The following is a 19,439-nucleotide window of genomic DNA, read 5'->3' as shown; positions in this document are numbered from 1 at the left end:
CAAGAGGGATCTTTCTTTTTATACTGACGATACCAAATCCTGGAGACTGTTACCAAGACTGATATCTTAATTCTCTCAATGCGCTGCCCATCCAAGTGAATATAGCCAGCTTCTGTGCAACTGCCGAGGTGGAAACAGACAGCAGCGCATGCTTTCCCCTCGACCTCATGCAGAATAAATGGAATCACTGGGAAATGTGTCTTTCCCTGATAGCTGCCACACTGATATCCGGAGATTTTGACAAACCTGTGCCTCATGTTACACCGTACAGTTCAAGTATGCCATTAATATTTACCAAAGGGTTCCTGCACCAGCTGTTTTCATGAACACCTCCAAGACATACATCCAGGTAAATACGAATGTATACTGATTACTGGCTGGAATTCTCTTCTATGCAAATGTACATGGAACTACTGCTTGAAGTTGGAAAGAGAAGTTACCAGCAACTGGCTTCTTCTTCAAGAAGTATAGTCCACATGTACATTCATTTCCCATCTCCTCCCCCTTCTGTCTGCATCCTTCCAGACACCTGGTGGGACTGGGACTGTGCAGCTGAGAGAAGCTGCAAAGGCCATTGGGCTCCTTCCAGAGATGCCTGTGACAGCTGCAAGGGGGAAAGTTACCCTGTTGTCATCATAGGATATACTCTTTGAATGCACACATGGAGTGTGCATATTGAAAAACTGATTGCTGATATTATTTTTTTAACAGTGAAAATATCATTCAAAAGGAAGTCTTCTCTACTGTGTTTCTTTTTTCCTGACTCTCCCTTGGTTCTGTATAATTTGCATACTGCAGCACTCGTTATGTCTGTGTCAAAGACTTGGGGGCGGTGTGGTGGTGGGGAGTGTTACATAAAATCCCACAGAAACTTGCAAAAGCAATGTGGTCTCAGTTATGAAGAAAACTCTACTGTGAATATATTTTGGTAAGCGTATTTCAGATGGGAATACTATAAAAAGTGCATAAATTACTTGCTTGATACAGCATTTTCAGGACCATGTTATTAAAAAAGGTGAGAGATGGCATTCTGCTGTATCCCTCACGTCATTTAAATGGTTCTATATTTGTCAACGCAGTTGTCGATAAAATTTCATTGCGGCATTTCTTTTTATCACTTGCAAGTTTATGGGGCTACTTGAGATTTTATTTTATTTTGTAAATCAAGGACCATAATGAGACTGTTTTATAATAATATAAAAAGGGGCTATCCTGTGGATTCCTCGTTCTAAGAACATCTCTTCCAGACCCAGCATACTCCCTGCGTCCACTGAACTGAGTAATTGCATCTGCTTAGGTTTGAAATAGGGAATTACACAGCAGAACAGAAGTACTTGTGCAAAGCTTTATAAAACACAGCACCAAAACAATGATACCAGGCTGAATACCTGTTTCGTTTATTTTACTGTGCTAGGTGTTTCTTAGCAGTAAGATAGGAAATATATAATTAATTTTGAATGAGTGCAGGTAGAAATAGTGCTGAGTTGTCGGTGCTCACTCTGCAGATGTATCTTTTGTGTTGAATTAGGTGGAAACAGCAACTGATTCAGATACTGAAAGCAGAGGCCTACGGGAATACCACTCTGTTGGAGTGCAAGTGGAAGATGAAAAACGGTAATTCAAGCATGTACAAAAATCTGTAGTCTTTCATAACACAACGCACATTTGTAAACAGAGTTAATAACAAACATCTGTCAAGTGCTGCTCCTAAATAATTCACAAAGCCAAATTTCTTATAGGCATGCTGGTCATTTGATAAAATTTGTACAGATTACTTAGCAGTCGCTTAATATTTAGTTAATTTTCCAGTTTTTAATTGGAACTAAGGAAGTGAAAGGTTGAAAGTAGTGGATTAATATAATTTCATTATTCGTAAAAAAAATGCAAAAAGCTGTATAATGGAATATTCTTCCTTTGATAGGATCCCTCATGCTCCTCCAGGCTTTCCCAGTCCACCCAGGGGGATATAATGGTTAGGATGTAACCCATGGTACCTTTATACTAATCTAGAATCAGCTTTTGTGCTTGTTCAGTCCTTCTCTAGCTTTGTAAAACTGCTGGCCAATGTACTAACCCACGGGTTATCCCTGGCAGGCACTGCCTGTTAAGTACTGGACTGGGACCGTTATCTCATTTCACGGCAGCTGTCAGACAGTATCTGGCTGCTAATTGCCTTTTACTATCATTGACCAGAAGTAATTTGAAACAATAGACTCAGATGTGAAAAGATTTCACAAATAATCTTTACTTCTCTATCTAACTTTTTAACATAAAGGTTTTCTAAAATGTCATTATTCGGTGGCATATCACAATAGAAAATCAACATTTAATGGCAATCCAATGAGGCAAGTAAAAAATGCCACAGTCTTAAGCCTGCTGCTACTACTTTTCTTTTATTAAAGGATTCTCAATAGTCCTAACTTAGCAGATTTTCAGATTTTATCTAATTACAGTTCTTAATATTTGACTTTTTTTGCACCTATACTTTATGGACTTCTATCAGAAGACGAAACCCTGCAGTTCTGCTAATTATTTCCAGTTCATTTAGTAATGATACATGGTATTTTGTAGTATGAGAATAAATCAATACTTGCTTCCAGAGATAATTTAAATGATTTTCTTTTGTATCTTTACTCAGATCAATGATGCCACTATGTATTTTGGCTTTTCCTCTCTGTTATTAGTCACTGTCTTATTTTAGTGAGATATGTACAAAGAAAAAATACTTAGCATAAAGTCCAAGGAGGAAACCAGAATCCGTTCACTGAAACATTATTCTATGCCTCTGTATAATCACATATGTATTTATATATTTTTATCTCTTTTCTTTCTTCCCTCTTCATCAAGACACGGACGATTCAAGCGCTCAAACAGTGTAACAGCAGCTGTCCAGGCTGACCTGGAGCTTGAGGGCTTTCCAGGACACATCACCATGGAGGACAAGGGACTTCAGTTTGGCTCGTCGTTCCAGCAGCACTCAGAGCCCAGCACACCCACCCAATACAGCGCAGTGAGAACTGTACGGACACAGGGACTGTTCAGTTACAGAGAAGATTATAGGACCCCAGTTGACACCACAAACCTTCCACCGCCAGAACCCTGGCTAGAGCCAGCCATTGAGACAGTAGAAACTGGTCGGATGTCACCTTGTCGACGAGACGGATCTTGGTTTATGAAGTTGCTACATACTGAAACTAAGAGAATGGAAGGATGGTGTAAAGAAATGGAAAGAGAAGCAGAAGAAAATGATCTTTCTGAAGAAAGTAAGAACATTTTGGTATTTTTTCTTATAGATGTCTGCTAAAATAAGAAATCTGTTAGGATGAAGTTGTGGTCTGTTTTTTCCTTACTCGTTTTGTAGTACCAAATACACTCTACAGAACCATTAGATACAAGACTCCTGTTCTGCAACTGACTGTGCAAGGTGGCATTTCCCAGAGTCAGGGTCTGTGGAAGTAGTTGAGGAGCCAAAGTCTGGTATTAGATATGGCTCAAATGGTGCAATAGATAGTTCCATCCACAGCTCCAACTCTGACACTTTCTTTCCACTCACTTCTGTGGCTTCAGTGCTTGACCCTTTGCCGGAGCACACAAGGTGGTCCTACATGAACCTTTTTTTGCCATTTTCCTGAAACCTGAGAATTTGCCTCTTATTAAAGAACAGTCATGTTTAAAATGGTTTTCATCCCTTTACAGGCACTTCTGCACCCCTAGAAAGGGTCTGTTGGAAGAACAGAAAGGAGTAGGCAAGAACAATAGTTAAAGCCCTTCTGCAGTTACGCAGGCATGTGCAATGTTAGGTAGTTCAGCTGCATTTTCTTATTACGGTTTTGTCAAGAATCATTATTATTCTCTCACGTCCTGTGGACACCTTGAAAGGAGTGATGGGGTAAAGTGAAAAATAATGTAGACTATTTTGGAACAAAATCCAAGCCAGCACTAATGATAGTAATATATCAAAGTGGTCCTAGCACTCAGTAGCCAGCTCCCTGTGATTCCCTCTGAGGTCAATTATCCTTGTTCTTCAGGCTCAGTTTTATAAATATTTCAATCCCTGCCAATCTGAATTATTGTCTCAGACTAGATTTTCTCAGATCACAAATTAGTTCATACTAAGTTTTCTTACTAGCATCTTTTCTTGCACTCTCACGAATCTCACCATTGCCTCCCAATACGCTTTCCTGATTGTCTTTTTTCCCCCTCAATGAGTTCTTGCTATGATCTACCCCCAGGTCTTGGGCCAGGCCTGCATGGTGACTAAAAGGCCAATTTCTATTTCTTGCGCTGACCTTTTCAAAAGAAAGAATGTCTACATTTTTACCTCATCTTTTTTTTTTTTTTATTTTACAGTCATATTTCTCCACTATATTGTGTGCAAGTCTGCCAAGTAACAGCATAGGATTTGGGGAGGGGGAAAGCATAAGGATGTTTTTCTTCCTTCAGCCTCCAGTGCTTTCTGGAGTGTAGGTTTTTGTCCTTATTTTCATCACGGCAGAGCTGAGCTGAGAATTTTACCTTTGCATTGACACTGTGAAGACTTTAATACCCTTCTAGGGGCTGTTAAAGTACGAATAACAAAATATTTTGCTTTGTTTAGGCTGTGTGAGGATTTCCAAGCTTTCTTTCATAATGGTTATTTTTTTAATACTTCTTTTTATCATATACGTCTTATTTTTCAATTCCCCAAATCTTTGCACTGCTGAATAGTGTCATTTCTCTGCCGTCATTAAGTATCTCAAAGCACCTGCTTCTAAGGTTGCTTGTTCCTGATGTGGGGACATCAGTGCTTACTCTCTGAAGCAGATGTTTGAAGAACAAGACTTTAATCTCCTTGGAAAAAGTAAAATTATTATGGAACAAAGGGGAGAAACACAGAGGCTGTTACTCTCTCTTTCCCTAGGAGGGCAGTGAGGGCTCTGCAGGTAAGGGGTGGACTTTTCCTACCTCCTCTCCCTGCAAGCTCTTCCTCCTGCACAGCCCTAATCAAATCTGCAGCCACATGAAATGAGCAGTGGAATCGCTCTCACGTCAGTATTCCTTCCTCACTCGGAGGCACAGACGGGGAGGTAGCGGTGGTATTCTCCGGGATATGAAGCTGTGTGCTACGTTAGGAAAATCTGTAGAAGCTGATTTTAGCTGGCTACCCATTCCCCGGTGCAGAACCACCCTCCCTCCCACCATGTGAAGCTATGCTCTTGCACTCCAGAAATACACTGAAACACCTTGCTGCAAGGGGGAAACGGCAATTAGGAAGATAGTTTTCAGGAAATTGTACAGAGGACATGAAGTCTTCAGCAATTTTTGTTAGTATTTGGAGTTAGCGGCACCCTTTTAACCTAGAACATTTCAGTCAGAAAACAAAATGGAATATCAGGATTTTGTTTCCCCGTCTGCAGTGACTCTCTAAGAGAAAAAAAAAGAGCAATTCCTTGATATAGAGTTACTAAAGCACAACAGAAATGCACCTTTGAAATCCCCTTTCCAAACTAACAAAAATAGGTTAATTACTTGTGTTTGGGGGAACATTGTGACCTCCCTATAGGTTAGAGAAATTGTTACAGAATAGGTCTATATAGCGTACCCAAAATCAGATGTTTGTCTTCAGTTTATTTTTAAAAAGTGATATCCAGACTTCCGATTTTCTATTTTATGTGACTCATTCCAAGGTACCTTCCTCAAATAATTTCCAGATTGCATTATCTTTGAAATGGTATCCCTTCACCTAATATATCTTACATCAAGTGAAAGGAAGTTATCAAAGAATTATTTTCGCTGAGGGAATGAGCTTCACAGTATTTTAAAATTGCAGGGTGAATAATTTTTTTCCTGTTGAGTCTTTGACATATTTTGTATCCCCAGTTTGAGCTATGGAAGTTGAAAGGTATGTATCCACAAGAACTAAAGTTTAATGATATCCCAGCATGAAATGTATCTTGACATATTTAAGCATTTGGCAGTTCCCTGAAGAAAATACACGCAAATGGGGGATCCAGAAGCAACTATATCTGTTTTTCCATCTTCCAGCAGGAGCTACTATTCCCAAAACACTTCACAGCAAAGTTTGCACATTCAAACTGTCATTGTTAATGCTGAATCAGTTATTTTTGGCCTGGGTATATTAATTGTACCTGAAGACCAAATATAGCTTTGTATCTCATAGGACAAGTCTGTCTTTATGATACCATTTCTATTTTGTTTTAATCACAGGAAGAGTTAAAATAGAACTGCGTTTTAGAAAACAATTTCATTTTCTGCGTTAACACAATAGCCCTGAGATCACAGAAAGCTGTCTGATTGCTGTATTGATTTTTTCTTTCACTGTAGCTTTTCTGCCATAATGTTGTTTTAAGAACTTCACTCATCAGGTCTTAGAAAAGGAGAAGATAATCATTGCAGCAAAAATAACCTCTCTCTCTTTCTTTTCACAGAATTTGTTTATTTGGTCAGTTGCCATGAATTGTATTTTGGACTCTCTGCAAAGTTCATATATTGCTTGTGGGGGCAGTTATTTGTGTTCTCAGTGTTTATTATAACATATATAGATATATATATAAAATATATATGTGGCTGTAACTGTTCCCAGGGTAAACCATCTGATCATTTGCACCGGCAGGGTGCCTTCAAGCAAAGATATGTGTTTCTCAAGGGTGCTGACTGGAGTTTCAGTTTTACACCCTGAAAATTGTGTTTGGCTATTACCAGTGTGTAGGTGATGACAAGAAAAACACTCTCAGTTGTCACAAAGCTATTGAAGACCAGGAGGGCCAAGACTCTGCCACCCACGAGCTCTGTGATGGGAGCAGGGAGACCGGCGTAAGGAGGGGGAGAGCCCAGCCTGTAGGCAAGGTCTGGCAGAGGGAAGCAGAAGACATCCTGGGCTTCTGAATGCCACATGCTTGGCCACTGAAATATGTCAGTACACAAGTCAAACGGAGAACAGCCACGCAGAGTTTACTCTCATATGAAAATCCGAAGATAGGTTCAACAAAATTAACTGTAGTATAAACTATACCAGCAGAAAGGTTGTTTTGCTGGTATCTTCGGCATCATGATTAGGAGCTCTGCTGGCATAGCTACATAGTACAGTGATCTGTAGTGGAGAAAAGGCATTAGAAAGAGTGAACCCTTCTCCCCCCTTCATTCCACAGATCCTGGATTTTTCCTTGCTAATCCTTGCTGATATTTCCGCAGGAAATATCAAAAATATCAAAAACTGCAAGGGCTTTACTAATACAGCTGAATACATAGAAAGTAACAGAAAATATAGAGTTAAATCTCCCATACTTCAGGGGGAAAAAAAAAAAACAAACACCACCCCATAACCACTTTATTTTAATATATTTGTCAATTAATCATCCATAAAAGCTTTCTTAAGTGTTTGACCAAATATGGGTTATCCTTTATCCAAAGAAAAATTACTAACATAATTTCCTAATGCTTTTCACAAACTTATCCTTCAGGAGCTATTGAAATTTACATTTGGAGTGTTGAGAATGACTACAGAATGTCTTAATTGCCCTGAAACAGTCTTTAAAGTCAATAAAAGACAGTCCCATAGTGGGGAATCCGAGAATTCCTCCTAGCATTTATATTGTTTTGCTCAAATTTTCTCCTCTTTGAACTCAGCTCCATTGAGCAACGCATAAAGCAAATTTGCACCGAGTCCCACTTGGTGCACAAGGACCCCATTGCTCTACCTACCCTCCAGAGCACTCTCAACTTGTAGCTCTGCTGTCCTAAAATGTCGTCTCACTCTGAGCACTATACATTTATTATTACGCCTACCTGCTGTGTTGATAGTGAAAAAGACAGATGTTTCTGAAGATTACTAATTTAGGTTTAGAGATTAGACAAATAATATGCCCTGCTTTGAGTTAGGAGGATGGTCTAAGTGCCAGTTTGAATACTTTTTTTGCCCAGCCATATTTTCTCAGATTGTGTGTGGAGCAATTTATTTACAAGTATAGAAAAAATACAGAACAATCAAATGGAATGAAAATTTAAATTAAAACACATCATTTAAATAAACAGTAATGAATGCCAGAAGCAGATTGATTGTTAGTAGTTTCTCATTGCTGGTGCAGCAGCGGCACAATTGAGCAAAGCTTTTAACCTGTCAAGAGCAGAGTTACAGCATCAGACTATAATCTTGGTTTCATCAATATAGATCTACCTTTTCCCCCTCTACCTTTGTGATGTGAAACCATTTTCAGTTGCAAGATTTTGTAGCATTTCTCGCGCAGTAGAACACATATATATTACTTGCAATTTTCTAATATACTTATTGCAGGGGAAAAGACACCAATGTGTTAATTGTGCGTGTTGTATACAGGCAACTTACACAATCTCTAACTGGTATATAAATCCTGAATCTGCTTCTACTAAAGTCAGGGTTTTCTATGGCTTCAGTCGAAGCCATACAGGACCACACAACAAAAATTGAGTGCTTTATATGCTTCAGGGAGCAAATCAAGGTTGTGTGAGTCTTTCCTCACATTCGAGTAAATATTATCTTAATGGAGGGAGGTATATGTATTGTGTGAAAATTATATGTATTTATGTGTGTTGGTAGATTTTATCATCATTTATTTACAAGCAAAATCTTCTAGGCATCACCAAACATCTCAATCTCTCCAGTCTCTAACATTCATCATTCTTTCATGGAGATAATCAATCTGCACTCATCAGAATAATTCCCCAATGCATGAAATTAATAACAAGGCTTTGGCTGTCTATTAATATTGTGCTAAAGATTATGAATTGAAGTGTTTTAATACTTTAATTTAATTACAGCAAAGCAGAGTAGCATGAATATGAGAGATTCTAACTTCTATGTTTTATTACGTCTGATTTACTTATTGAAATGGAAATAGAGTTAGATATTTCGTAAATGGTCGGGCTGTAATTATACATGTGTATTCACCACTGTGATGCAGTGACACATGCAAGTAGCCCAGAACCACCATTTTGCATCCCCGAAGGATGGGTGTCACGTCAAAATGCTGCATTGCCAGTGCCTGAGTCTTGTCTCATCTGACTGGGCTTTAAATCACCAAAGCTTCTTGACATGATCCTTCAGGATAATGAAGATAAAACAAATGTTTACTTAATATGGGGGTTGGGGTAACTGTGAGATTTGCTAGAAAACATGAGTCAGAGAGAGATTCTGTGAAGATCTACGTTTCTGCAGTAGGGCTAAAACCAGTGCCCCTTACTCAGTCTATATATTTGAGATTTGAAATATAAAATTCAACAGAGGAAACTAAAACTGAACTTTATTCACTATGAGACAAGCACTACAACCATCAGCCTACAGAATCATCCTCACTTTCTTTCTGCTCAGTAAATAGTTGAGCGCAGCACGGAACAGGCAATTCCTGCTATAACGTAATTCCCCATCCTAGGAAAGAAGGGATTCTGACTCCACCCTGGGAGTTTGTCTTATGTCCTGAGCTATAGAGCACCAAGGGAAAAGGAGGATACAAGGCTGTTTGTCATTTATAAGTCTTTGCCATTATTAAAAATTATGAAAAGGAAATCAAAGCAATTTGTTTCAGATCAAATGAAACATTTCTTTTTTAATTTATGGGTTTTGTTCAGGTATTTGTATGGTTGTACGTTTTAACACCCAAAACATTGCTTTCCATATGTCAATAACTCCACAGAGGAAAGTGAGGGGTTTGGTGATCAAAAACCCCAAACCAATTAAAATGCTTTATTTCATTTGGCAAACAAAACCCCAGTGAATTACTCATGCAGCCCTGAACCACTTAACCCTTTCACAAATGGTGCCACACAGGACTGATGAATTATGCATATTGCTGTTTAATTTAGTGTTGTGGCACAGCTGCACTGTTTGTTTAACAGAAAATGGAACAGAGTTTGAGAGGCATAGCTCTACAAATTAACACATGCATTTAAAGTCCCAGAGTTTGTATGTTTCCACAGAACTGGAACCTTCTTCCAAAACTTCCAAATTATCTCTTACTGCTTCTTGTGATTAAGCTGATGTTTCACTGGTCTAGAGAAAGCACAATCAAAATGTATTACCTGTTCTCAAAATATTTTTTCCAGATGCCACTCAGACCTCTCCTATACTTACTCTAAATAACAGCACAATGTTAAACCCTGCCAGAGTTTAATGTTTTCTGTATCACAGGCTGCAGATCAGGTCTGCTGTACCATCGTAGCTTCATTCCACCCTCTGCATCTTGTTTGAATTATCAATTTGGTTTCCTCAAATTGAAATAAAGGAAGTCAAGAGTTATTCCTGTCTCACCCCTGCCCTTACCTCTCTCTGTCTTTCCCCTAAGCGTTATTTAAAGATCTGGAAATTCGCTGGATAAACTCAATCTTCCGTTGAAACCCCAGCCTATAATGCTTTTTAAAGTGTTGCTTTTTCAGCATAGAGAAGGATGTGGAGGAAAGGAAGAGTAGGAAAGGAAGTGTAGGAAGGAGGTGTAGGAAAGTATATACCGTACCAAAGTATGGTATTTATTCCAGCAAATGTGGGAGTCCAGGAGGAGTTAGTTTTCTAGGGATAAGCGAGTCAATAGAAAGAAATAGGCATCTCCAAGAAGAGATTCAGCTCATGTAAAAATAGATGCTTAACGTGGCTGAGCTGATGAGCTCAGATTATTGATTATAGAGTATCCAGAAATTTTGATTTAGACAGATGACTCTTGGAAGCAAAGTCAAGTAAAATGAATTTGGTCCCTTTCCTCGGTGTTTATGCACACTGTAAATGGCAAGTCCACTGACAGTGGGGAAAGCCCAAAGAACCGTGGGCCTGATCATGAGTCAGCAAAGTCCTGGAGTGAGATTGTGTCTCGCTTTGTCTGAAGCTCCTTGCTTAGGTCTTTGTGTATTTCCCTGGGTAATGGTACCTCTTATGGAGGTACCAAGACATGTCTCAGAGACATGATTCCTCTGTGGATCTCATCCTTATGCGTTTATATTAACCTTACCCCCAGAACAGGCAGGAAAGCGAGAGCTCACTCAGGGATCATCCACTCATTTGGGTGAAGTCATTTGTGATTGCAGAACCAGAAGATACTATCTTAGGTACATGTAAAGCTCTCGTTGGCATCAGAGGCAACAGGCATCTAACTGGTTCTTGAGGCAAGACTATTTCAACAGCTTTCAATTTACATGAGCAAATGTAAATGGGGGGGGAAAGGTTGTCATTTACTTTGAAATTTAAGATTGTTCTCAAAAACATATGTATGTATGCCCACTTCAGGAAGCTGTCTATATTCCCTGGGTTTTTTCTACTTCCTTAAGTAAATACAGTCTTAGCTGTTCTGAGTTATTAATCTATCATTTGTTATTGCCAAAGAGTAAGGTGCCACAGAGCTTTTCTGTATCTCCATTTTTTTCAAAAATACTTTATGTGTATAATAACAAAGAGCAAAATCAAAGTTTGGTTCCTTTATAAAATAAACAGTAATTTCAGATACATGTTTTTTTGAGCTCGATTTTGCATTTAAATAAGCTGTCTGTATGCTTAGTCCTAGGTAAGATCCGAAGTGCTGTTGGAAGTGCTCAGCTCCTCATGTCTCAGAAATTCCAGCAATTTTATTGGCTTTGTCAGCAGAATCTGGTAAGTCACCATGTCCGGCCATTCTTGAAGAGTTTAAGGCTATTCACACAAAACATAAATTGAAATGTTAGAATGTAATACTTTCACTTCAAAAGCAACAACCAAAACAAATGTAGTGCACCAAGACAGAAGCATTCTGAAATATCGTTTTCATGTCTCACATTTTTTCTTACTGCTCTTCTTTTTCTTTTTTTTTTTTTTTTTTTTTAACTTAATCCTTAAGTATGGTGTTAGTGCATTTTTTTATCAAGGAAACGTAATGTCAGTAATTTCAGTCTGGCTGCATTTTGTCTTTTCTTTCTTTGCTGTGTTTATTTAAAAAAAAATGAGAAAGGAACAAATGCAAGTTTTCTGAGACATAATCTGAGACATAATATTACGGCTTATTTTTGTAATGCCCTAAAATAGTAACTATATTTCTGGTAAGAAAGAAGTTTTTTGCATTACAGTAAGGGAGAATAGTAAAATTGCAGAATAGCAAAGAATAAGTGATCCAGCTTTCTACCTACCTGAAAATAGGACTGATCTTGGAAATAGGAATATGCATAGTGTTCATAAAATTGGGTTTCATAATTTGCATTGCCAATTATATATAAGATGTCCTAGGGCTAAAGGAACAGATGCAGTATATTACTTGTGAGAGTTACTGCTATTGTTCTGGAAGTTCATTAGAGACTAATTCAATTCTAAATGTTATCTTCATTAATATGACAGCCGCCATCAGTGATATAAACATTGGGGCAAGACAATACTAATCAATAGAAGAATGTAATTCTTCTAGCTATGGCTGGTGGTAGAGCACCTATGTTCTGTGGCTCACTTGAAAGTCAAGCATAACTTTCACCTTTTGACTGTCCCTACACCTCTTATATTAAAAACTCTGAATTCTGTTGCATGCATGACAGCAGACATGACCTATATGTCTGGCTAGATACATTTCTTTACTTGTTAGTATTCGCCACATAAATTTTTAAGGTGAAACATTCATTCTGCAGAGACCTACTTGCTACTTTCCATCCATAAAGTTAGAGATCCAGAATTCCTGAAACTGCAATCAAATTTTACTGAGGAAGTCATGCCAAAAATGTCCTACCTTCTGATAGAAAATGATAAGATATATGGTCCTTATTAGGAAAGAATCCAATTATCCACTTCAAAGGCTGTCAAAACAAGAATTTTAATAGCTGTTACAGAATGACGGAGGAAATATGCAAAGTCAGGCAAGCAGGAGATGACCACGTTTGTAATATCAAATACATCATGTGTGCTCCCTATCTAGTCATTTGTTTCATAGCGAAACAAGGAAATCTTCATCAATGTCTAAAAGTTTCTCGCTGCAAATTTCAAAGTGCCCTCCATTACCTGATTGATTAAGCTATGCAAACTAAGATTTGGAGAGCCTTACCTCCACTCCACTTCATTTATCTTGAAGTGGTTCCAGCACTTGTGCTCGAGAGCATTACTGTAATAAGAAGCACAGCTCCTGCTCAGCACAGCCGTCAGCTGTTTGGAAGTGCGAACAATTCATTACTGCAAAAGCAATAGGAGCACAAGGAGAAATCTACAGCTTTGCAGACAGCACTGGCAAGATTTTATTCTTCTCCTTCTTATTTGGATAATAAACCTTTGAACTCCATAACAGCAGCTTTATCCCACTCTGAAGATTTAGGCTCTGAATATTCTTTAGCTTCATTAAATCAGCAATGGGCTCTGCAGAAAGCAGCAACTGCAGAACTGTACCTTTAGCTCATTCATGTTTTGAGGTTTTTCTTCCCATGCCTAATGACAGAGTTTGTTGTTAAATAGTCACTTAGCGCGTATCCACAGCAGGCTTCCATATGCTCCTAAGGCAGCATCTCGGTGCCCCACGGGAACGCTGCCAGAGAGCAGCCAGATAGTGCATTCCCTGACTTGAAAACATCTAGCACTTACAGGGCTACCACACAGCAGTTTCTCTAGCAGTCATCAACAACAGTAAGCATAAATGTAGGATAAAAGAACAAGAACATTTACTTCTGCCAATTCAAGATGCAGCAAGGGGTTAGGGAGAGGAATATGCTTACTCAAACTGGAATTGAAGCAGGGAACTCACCCATCGCCTATGGACTTTTCTAAAGGGTGAAGGGAACTTCAAGGGACATGTTTGATTATGCTCTGGGTTAAGATCTCTTGCCAAAGACTCACTTAGGGTAAATTCATAAAAATGTAAGGTTCAATTAAGCTTTTTTTTTTCAAGAATCTGGCTGGCTATCTCCTAGAGTGTGCCGTTCCTGCTAACTGCTAGGGAAAAGCATCACTGATTAATAACTACTCCCTTCTACATTATTCACATTATCTCTTGCAACACCCTGTTTCTCCTTTGAAGTGTCCTCCTCCATACTCCAGTCAGCACAGATCATGCTCAGCTCATGAGATCATCACTCAATATGTCACGGTTGCAGGCAAAAAACAGAGCAGCTCGAGCACGGGTGAGGTACTTTTTGCTTGCTTTAGGCTTCCTTCAGAAGGAGGGCTGCAAAGCTGAATTCCAAATAAGATACAAGTAAATGAGCAGCTTCTGAGAAGAAACAGGTTTAAGCCAATCTTTTCAAAGCTTAGTTAGCTGTAATAGTAATCGTTTGCGCTAGCATTTATCCGTGGGCTGCGGATCCATCAGCGATAGCAGCAGGAGGCAGCCCTCTTGTGTCCAGACAACGCACCGCACACTCCTGTCTGAGCAGCCGTGCTGGAGGCTGTGATCTTCCCAAACACGATGAGCAGTGGGGCAAGCAAAGGTCTAGAAGAGCAATTAGCCTTGATTCAGAAAGCAATGGCATTTCAATGAGTGGCATCATTTTGTGGATGTTCAGAGGAAACTGGGGAGAGGGACCGAGGAGACCAGGTTGAAGAGAAGACTGCAGTATAAGATATGTTGCTGTGGGACTGTCCCGACAAATTTCGCACAGGGAGTTGATTCCTGGAGCCTGAGATATTGACCTCTGCAGAGTAATTAATACCGCTGACAGAAATTTTAAATAGCTTTGGAGTAAATTGGGATCTACCCAATTAAGTTGTTTTCAGTGAACACTAACCTAGAGTTGTATCATGTTTCCCAGAAGTCTGCTATAATCTATGTGGCCAGTTCTGCTAAGTCCCTGAAGCTCCCTATGAAAAGGAGACTTTCTTCTAATGAAAAGGACTTCTAAGGGGGTGGGCTTTTAGGCTGATTCATGGCCTGGATTCCCAAAGAGCTTTAGGTATGGGTGACAATACACATAGTTATGCCCAGCTCCAGGCACACACCCCCACAGTGGCATCTGCAAACCCAAGTTTGAGTAGCAATTCCCAGTGTAAGACCACTAGAAATGTGCAATTTGAGGCAGAAATTCAATAGAAATGCTGACTTATCTCCCAGTTTTTAGGCAACTATGTGGGGTTGCCTTCAATATCTGAAATGTCTTTGTCCACTAAATTTGTAAAATTCCTTCAGCAATAACACCAGTGTTTCTAACATGGTAAACTAGTCACTACAGCTTTTTGTCCAGGAAGGGGGAGATCCAGAATCTTTTTGGCTTGGTTTCCACTCCATCTCTCCCAACTCCATTGTGTAGACCATCTTAACCGCTTCTTTCTGCTCTGGAAGGGAAGAGACGTTTCTCTATCATCTTCACAGAGATCTTTAAAAATCAAAACCTATTTCATTAAAGTGACAAACCTCTCTTCTTGAACTAGTACTGATGCTCGTAGAACATAGGGTTGTCTGTATCTTACCTTTTAATGGAATTGACATCAGGTTGATAGTCAAATGAAGGGTCACCTTGCTAAATTGTTACCACCAATGTTTGCCCCATGAAGTCTTGTGCATATAACATCGCTTAATCGCAGTACCTGGGGGCAGCGCCTTCCCAGTTCCAGAACTTGATCCAACTCCCTGGAGAACAAAATCCTGCCATCCCCATCAAAATTGTATACCTTATGTATACATTTGAAAACATAAGACAATGTAAACATGGAATTCAGCATAAGCTGACAACTTCTTCATGGTATTTTTAGTTTTGCCTTCTAATCAGCTATCGTGAATGTAATTTTTAACTAGAAAGACTTCAGGCTGGCTAGAATATGAACCTTATTGCCCTCCCCTTTAATAATTAGCAGGCACAGGCTGTCAGCTCATTACGTTTTAGAAACGCAGGTCAGCACAGCATATGGTGCTGAGGAACTTCCTATGCCCCACCGATTCAGGAAGGTTCACGTATGACATCCACCTCATTCATGTTTGGGCTGTGTAGGAGGCACAGCTTTCCAGCCCCAGCTCCCAGCTGTAACACACACATAGCCTCAGCACGGTAGCAATGTAATCTGGTGCGATGCCTTTCCTGCCTCAAAACACATTGGTTTTTATTCATATTCTCTCCTTTGTGCATGACAGGACCCGAGTGCCATGCCGAGACCAACTTCCCAGGACCTAGCAGGTTTCTGGGACTTATTGCAGCTCTCAATTGAAGACGTCAGCATGAAGTTTGATGAACTGCACCAGTTGAAACTCAATGAATGGAAAATAATAGAATCACCTGAAAGGAAGGTAAGCAGACCATGGACAATACCATTTACTCCCCATTTGTAGTCCTGCAGTCTCCTTATGTTAAATCCAATAGTGAAATACAATAGGTTTCTAACCCTAGAAAATATCTAATTGGCACAGCCCAATTTATACACGGAAACCTTCATCAGATGTGAGGGTTTTTTTCTTTTTAACAATGTTGGACTGAACTGTAGAACAAATCAAATGGATTTTGCTTAGTCAGTCCACTCCATAACACTTTTGTTCAAATTATTTGGATTCACATGATAAAGGCTAAAACTGAAACTGAAATATGTACTGATTAATTCAGACTGAGGACAATAGTTCTGAAAAGTCTATCAACGTAAACTCAGCACTCTGCTACATTTGGGGCAGCTCGAAACTGAACACTACAGAGTTGAATCCTGCCCGCACGGCACAACTGATACTAGAACAGGAGTGAGATAAAAGCATGTGGCAAAACATAGCGTGGGTCAAACTAAAGCTTGGCCCACAAAAGTTTGGGGGACAAAGAGTACTTCTGGCAAAATGCCTGCACCTCTGTGCTGTAACTCCACCGCCTGGGAGACACCCCAGCCACGATGCTTATAAACCAAAGGTGGCAAATTGCCCACAAAAGCCGTGTAATTCTGAAACTGCCTTTCCCCTTTCTAGAGCTCCATCCCTCACCTTGATTATCCCTCTTCCCTTGCTCATTATTGTATCAGTCAGATGAAGACAGCATTTGGTTTGAGTCAGTACTGTTGGCCTCAGGTGAATACTTGTTTGGTTTGGGAGGAATTAGGAGGCATTTTGACAACTCTTTCATTTCTTCATGCTCCTCTTGGATTTTAATTTTCAGCCAACTGGTTGGTGGATGGTGAGTTTTCAACTCTTGCTTACTAGTGACAACTGGAAGTAAGAAATTATTATAGTGACAGCAACAGTGATGGTCCTAAGAGGGAAATAACTGAAAGTGAAAAAAAAAAAAATTAAGATAGGACAATAAGAGTGGAGCCCTGATGTTCTGGCTGAGAACAGGAAGTAGAGAAAGTAAATACTGGAAGAGTTGCTCTCATGGGGAATAGCATCTTAGGCTGCTGCAGCTGAGTTGAGAGTGTAGAACTATGTTCTTAAATAACCTTAGTTATTTAGTCTTGGCTAATGCATTGTGGTAGTAGAATCAGAATTACTTTAAAAAAAAAAGACCAGACAATGAAGAGTCTGAAAACCATAGGTGCATCGGTTCAATTTTTGTATTATTTGAATCCTGCTGTGTATCAAATTAACTGTGTTCTCCATAAGGAACAGCCCATACTCTGGACTAGTACTATTACTTTAAGAAATGATACAGCAGAAAGATCAATCATAATAACCATGCTATACATAAGAAGTTGCGGATTCTCCATTTTTGGGGCTACTCAGTCCAGTATTAAATATGATGTTGAAAAACCTGCTTTAACTTCAAAGTTGCATCTAATTTCAAGTGGGCTTTGAAATGGGGGTTGTATGAGATCACCTCCAGAGTTCTTTCCAACCTAAACTATTGTATGATTCTGTGATTCCACATAATCTTTTTAAGGCCTTTATATGATATTTCTCAGTCTCTAAATGGAGTAAAATATCAATTTCATACTTCAAAACAATTCTTGATTTAAAACCTGCAGAGCAATTTACAGCTACTTTGGTACCAAAATCTACTGACTCGCGCTTTATAATTTGATAATTCTTCAATATAATTTTCTTTAAAATGGTCCAGGCTGGCAAGCAGAACAATTAGCCCTATGTTCTCTCTCTGGTTGGTGCTTGCATGTTTCCATTTAGCAATTCGTAGAGGAGACTAAACTAATAGACATGTATACACAGCTGCTATCTCATATCCAGCTGAGGCGAAACTCAGTATGATTAATTTAATTAAAAATCCTGTCCTGCTAATATTAGACAGTCTTTTCACTTGATCAGACCACACAGATGCGCTGAATTCTTATTGGAGAGCCAGTGTGTGTTTCTGTTTATAATGAATGTAATAATGTGTCAGCTAAAATTAAACAAATTCGTACGTCAGTGAGGTGTGCAGGTTGCATGTGCAGGATACCTACAAGGAAGGTAGAAGGAAGCATAGTCTTTTTTAAGGCACAGGAGTGCAGAATTTGTGGCGGTTGCTGAAACAAGAGGGTTTTGTCAGTGCCCCTAGTGTGGGTAGCTATTCCATTAGTCAGCCGGTTGGAGAGCACAAATTGAGCATGCTTGATGTATGTAACCAGTATTTTGCATTTCTTGTCTTCGATTTGCATGCTCTGCTGACGGTACCTTCCACACGCAGTTCACCCTCGGTTTTAATACCCTGTTGCAGGAAGAAAGAAAGGTTCCTCCTCCTGTACCAAAGAAGCCCCCAAAAGGAAAATTCCCTATCACGAGAGAAAAATCTCTGGACCTACCCGACAGACAGCGACAAGAAGCCAGAAGACGGCTAATGGCTGCGAAGAGAGCAGCCTCTTTCCGGCAGAATTCAGCCACAGAGCGCGCAGACAGCATCGAGATATATATCCCAGAGGCTCAAACCCGGCTTTAAAGACAGAATGCTGCAGAGTTCCTTTTTTAAACAAAATGCTTGTACAGTTTGTCACTTACCTGGTAATTTTTGTCTCATTCTCTCCACTAAATATGCCCTTGCTGTTGTGTTCTTTGTGCCATAAGCACAGTGGAATGCTTTTGATTTCCTCAGAATTTGCTGAGCTCACCGCAAGAACGACTTCTTTTTGTATTTATTGTCTGACTTACAATCAGCTACAATGGATAGGGCTTGTCAAGACCTGACTTATCCAATATATTCTCAGAGGACAACAAGAAACACCTCTTGAGATGGAACCCAGCTTACTTTTTTTGTTATTTATATTTTTATAAAATGTGTGATAATTAGGGATAAGAATAACAAACTATAAATGGGTGCATCTCACCATTCACTAGAGGCATTAGCTAATCCAAGTAGAAGGTGCTACAAATGTAAAGAGCAGGAAAGAAAGAACCCATTTATCTCTCTGACCTCCAGTTTCTTTTCCTAGAACCCAGCTTCATATTTACCCATGTGCTCTGCCACTCTTCTCATCTTTGTTACTGCAAAATAACATTAGGCCTCTCATGTCATGTCAAGTTTCTGGAGATGAACAGGGATATCCAGCCACTAAAACTCCAAAGTTCATCAGAAACCAAGAAGCGTGCAAGTCTGGTGGTGGTGGGAATGCCCACTGAGAAACGTTTGCTGTTAGCAGTATAACGACACTCTGACACCTAAGCAAA

The 19,439-nt window shown here is 39.5% G+C and overlaps 1 protein-coding gene across 1 annotated transcript in view; it reads left to right on the top strand.

Annotated features, from left to right (window-relative positions):
• Positions 1–18,714, top strand: part of DLGAP2 (DLG associated protein 2) — a 386,067-nt gene extending 367,353 nt beyond the window's left edge. The window contains exons 9-13 of the mRNA XM_074154150.1: positions 1,529–1,614; positions 2,848–3,263; positions 11,511–11,602; positions 16,011–16,163; positions 18,496–18,714. Coding sequence (XP_074010251.1) covers positions 1,529–1,614; positions 2,848–3,263; positions 11,511–11,602; positions 16,011–16,163; positions 18,496–18,714 — 966 coding nt within the window. The remainder of the gene's footprint in view (positions 1–1,528; positions 1,615–2,847; positions 3,264–11,510; positions 11,603–16,010; positions 16,164–18,495) is intronic.
• Positions 18,715–19,439: the final 725 nt, after the last annotated feature.

This window comes from Numenius arquata, chromosome 9 (assembly GCF_964106895.1).
Source record: "Numenius arquata chromosome 9, bNumArq3.hap1.1, whole genome shotgun sequence".
NCBI classification, from domain to species: domain Eukaryota; kingdom Metazoa; phylum Chordata; class Aves; order Charadriiformes; family Scolopacidae; genus Numenius; species Numenius arquata.
Note: the sequence above shows the minus strand (reverse complement) of the source record. Positions and strands in the feature narration are given on the sequence as shown.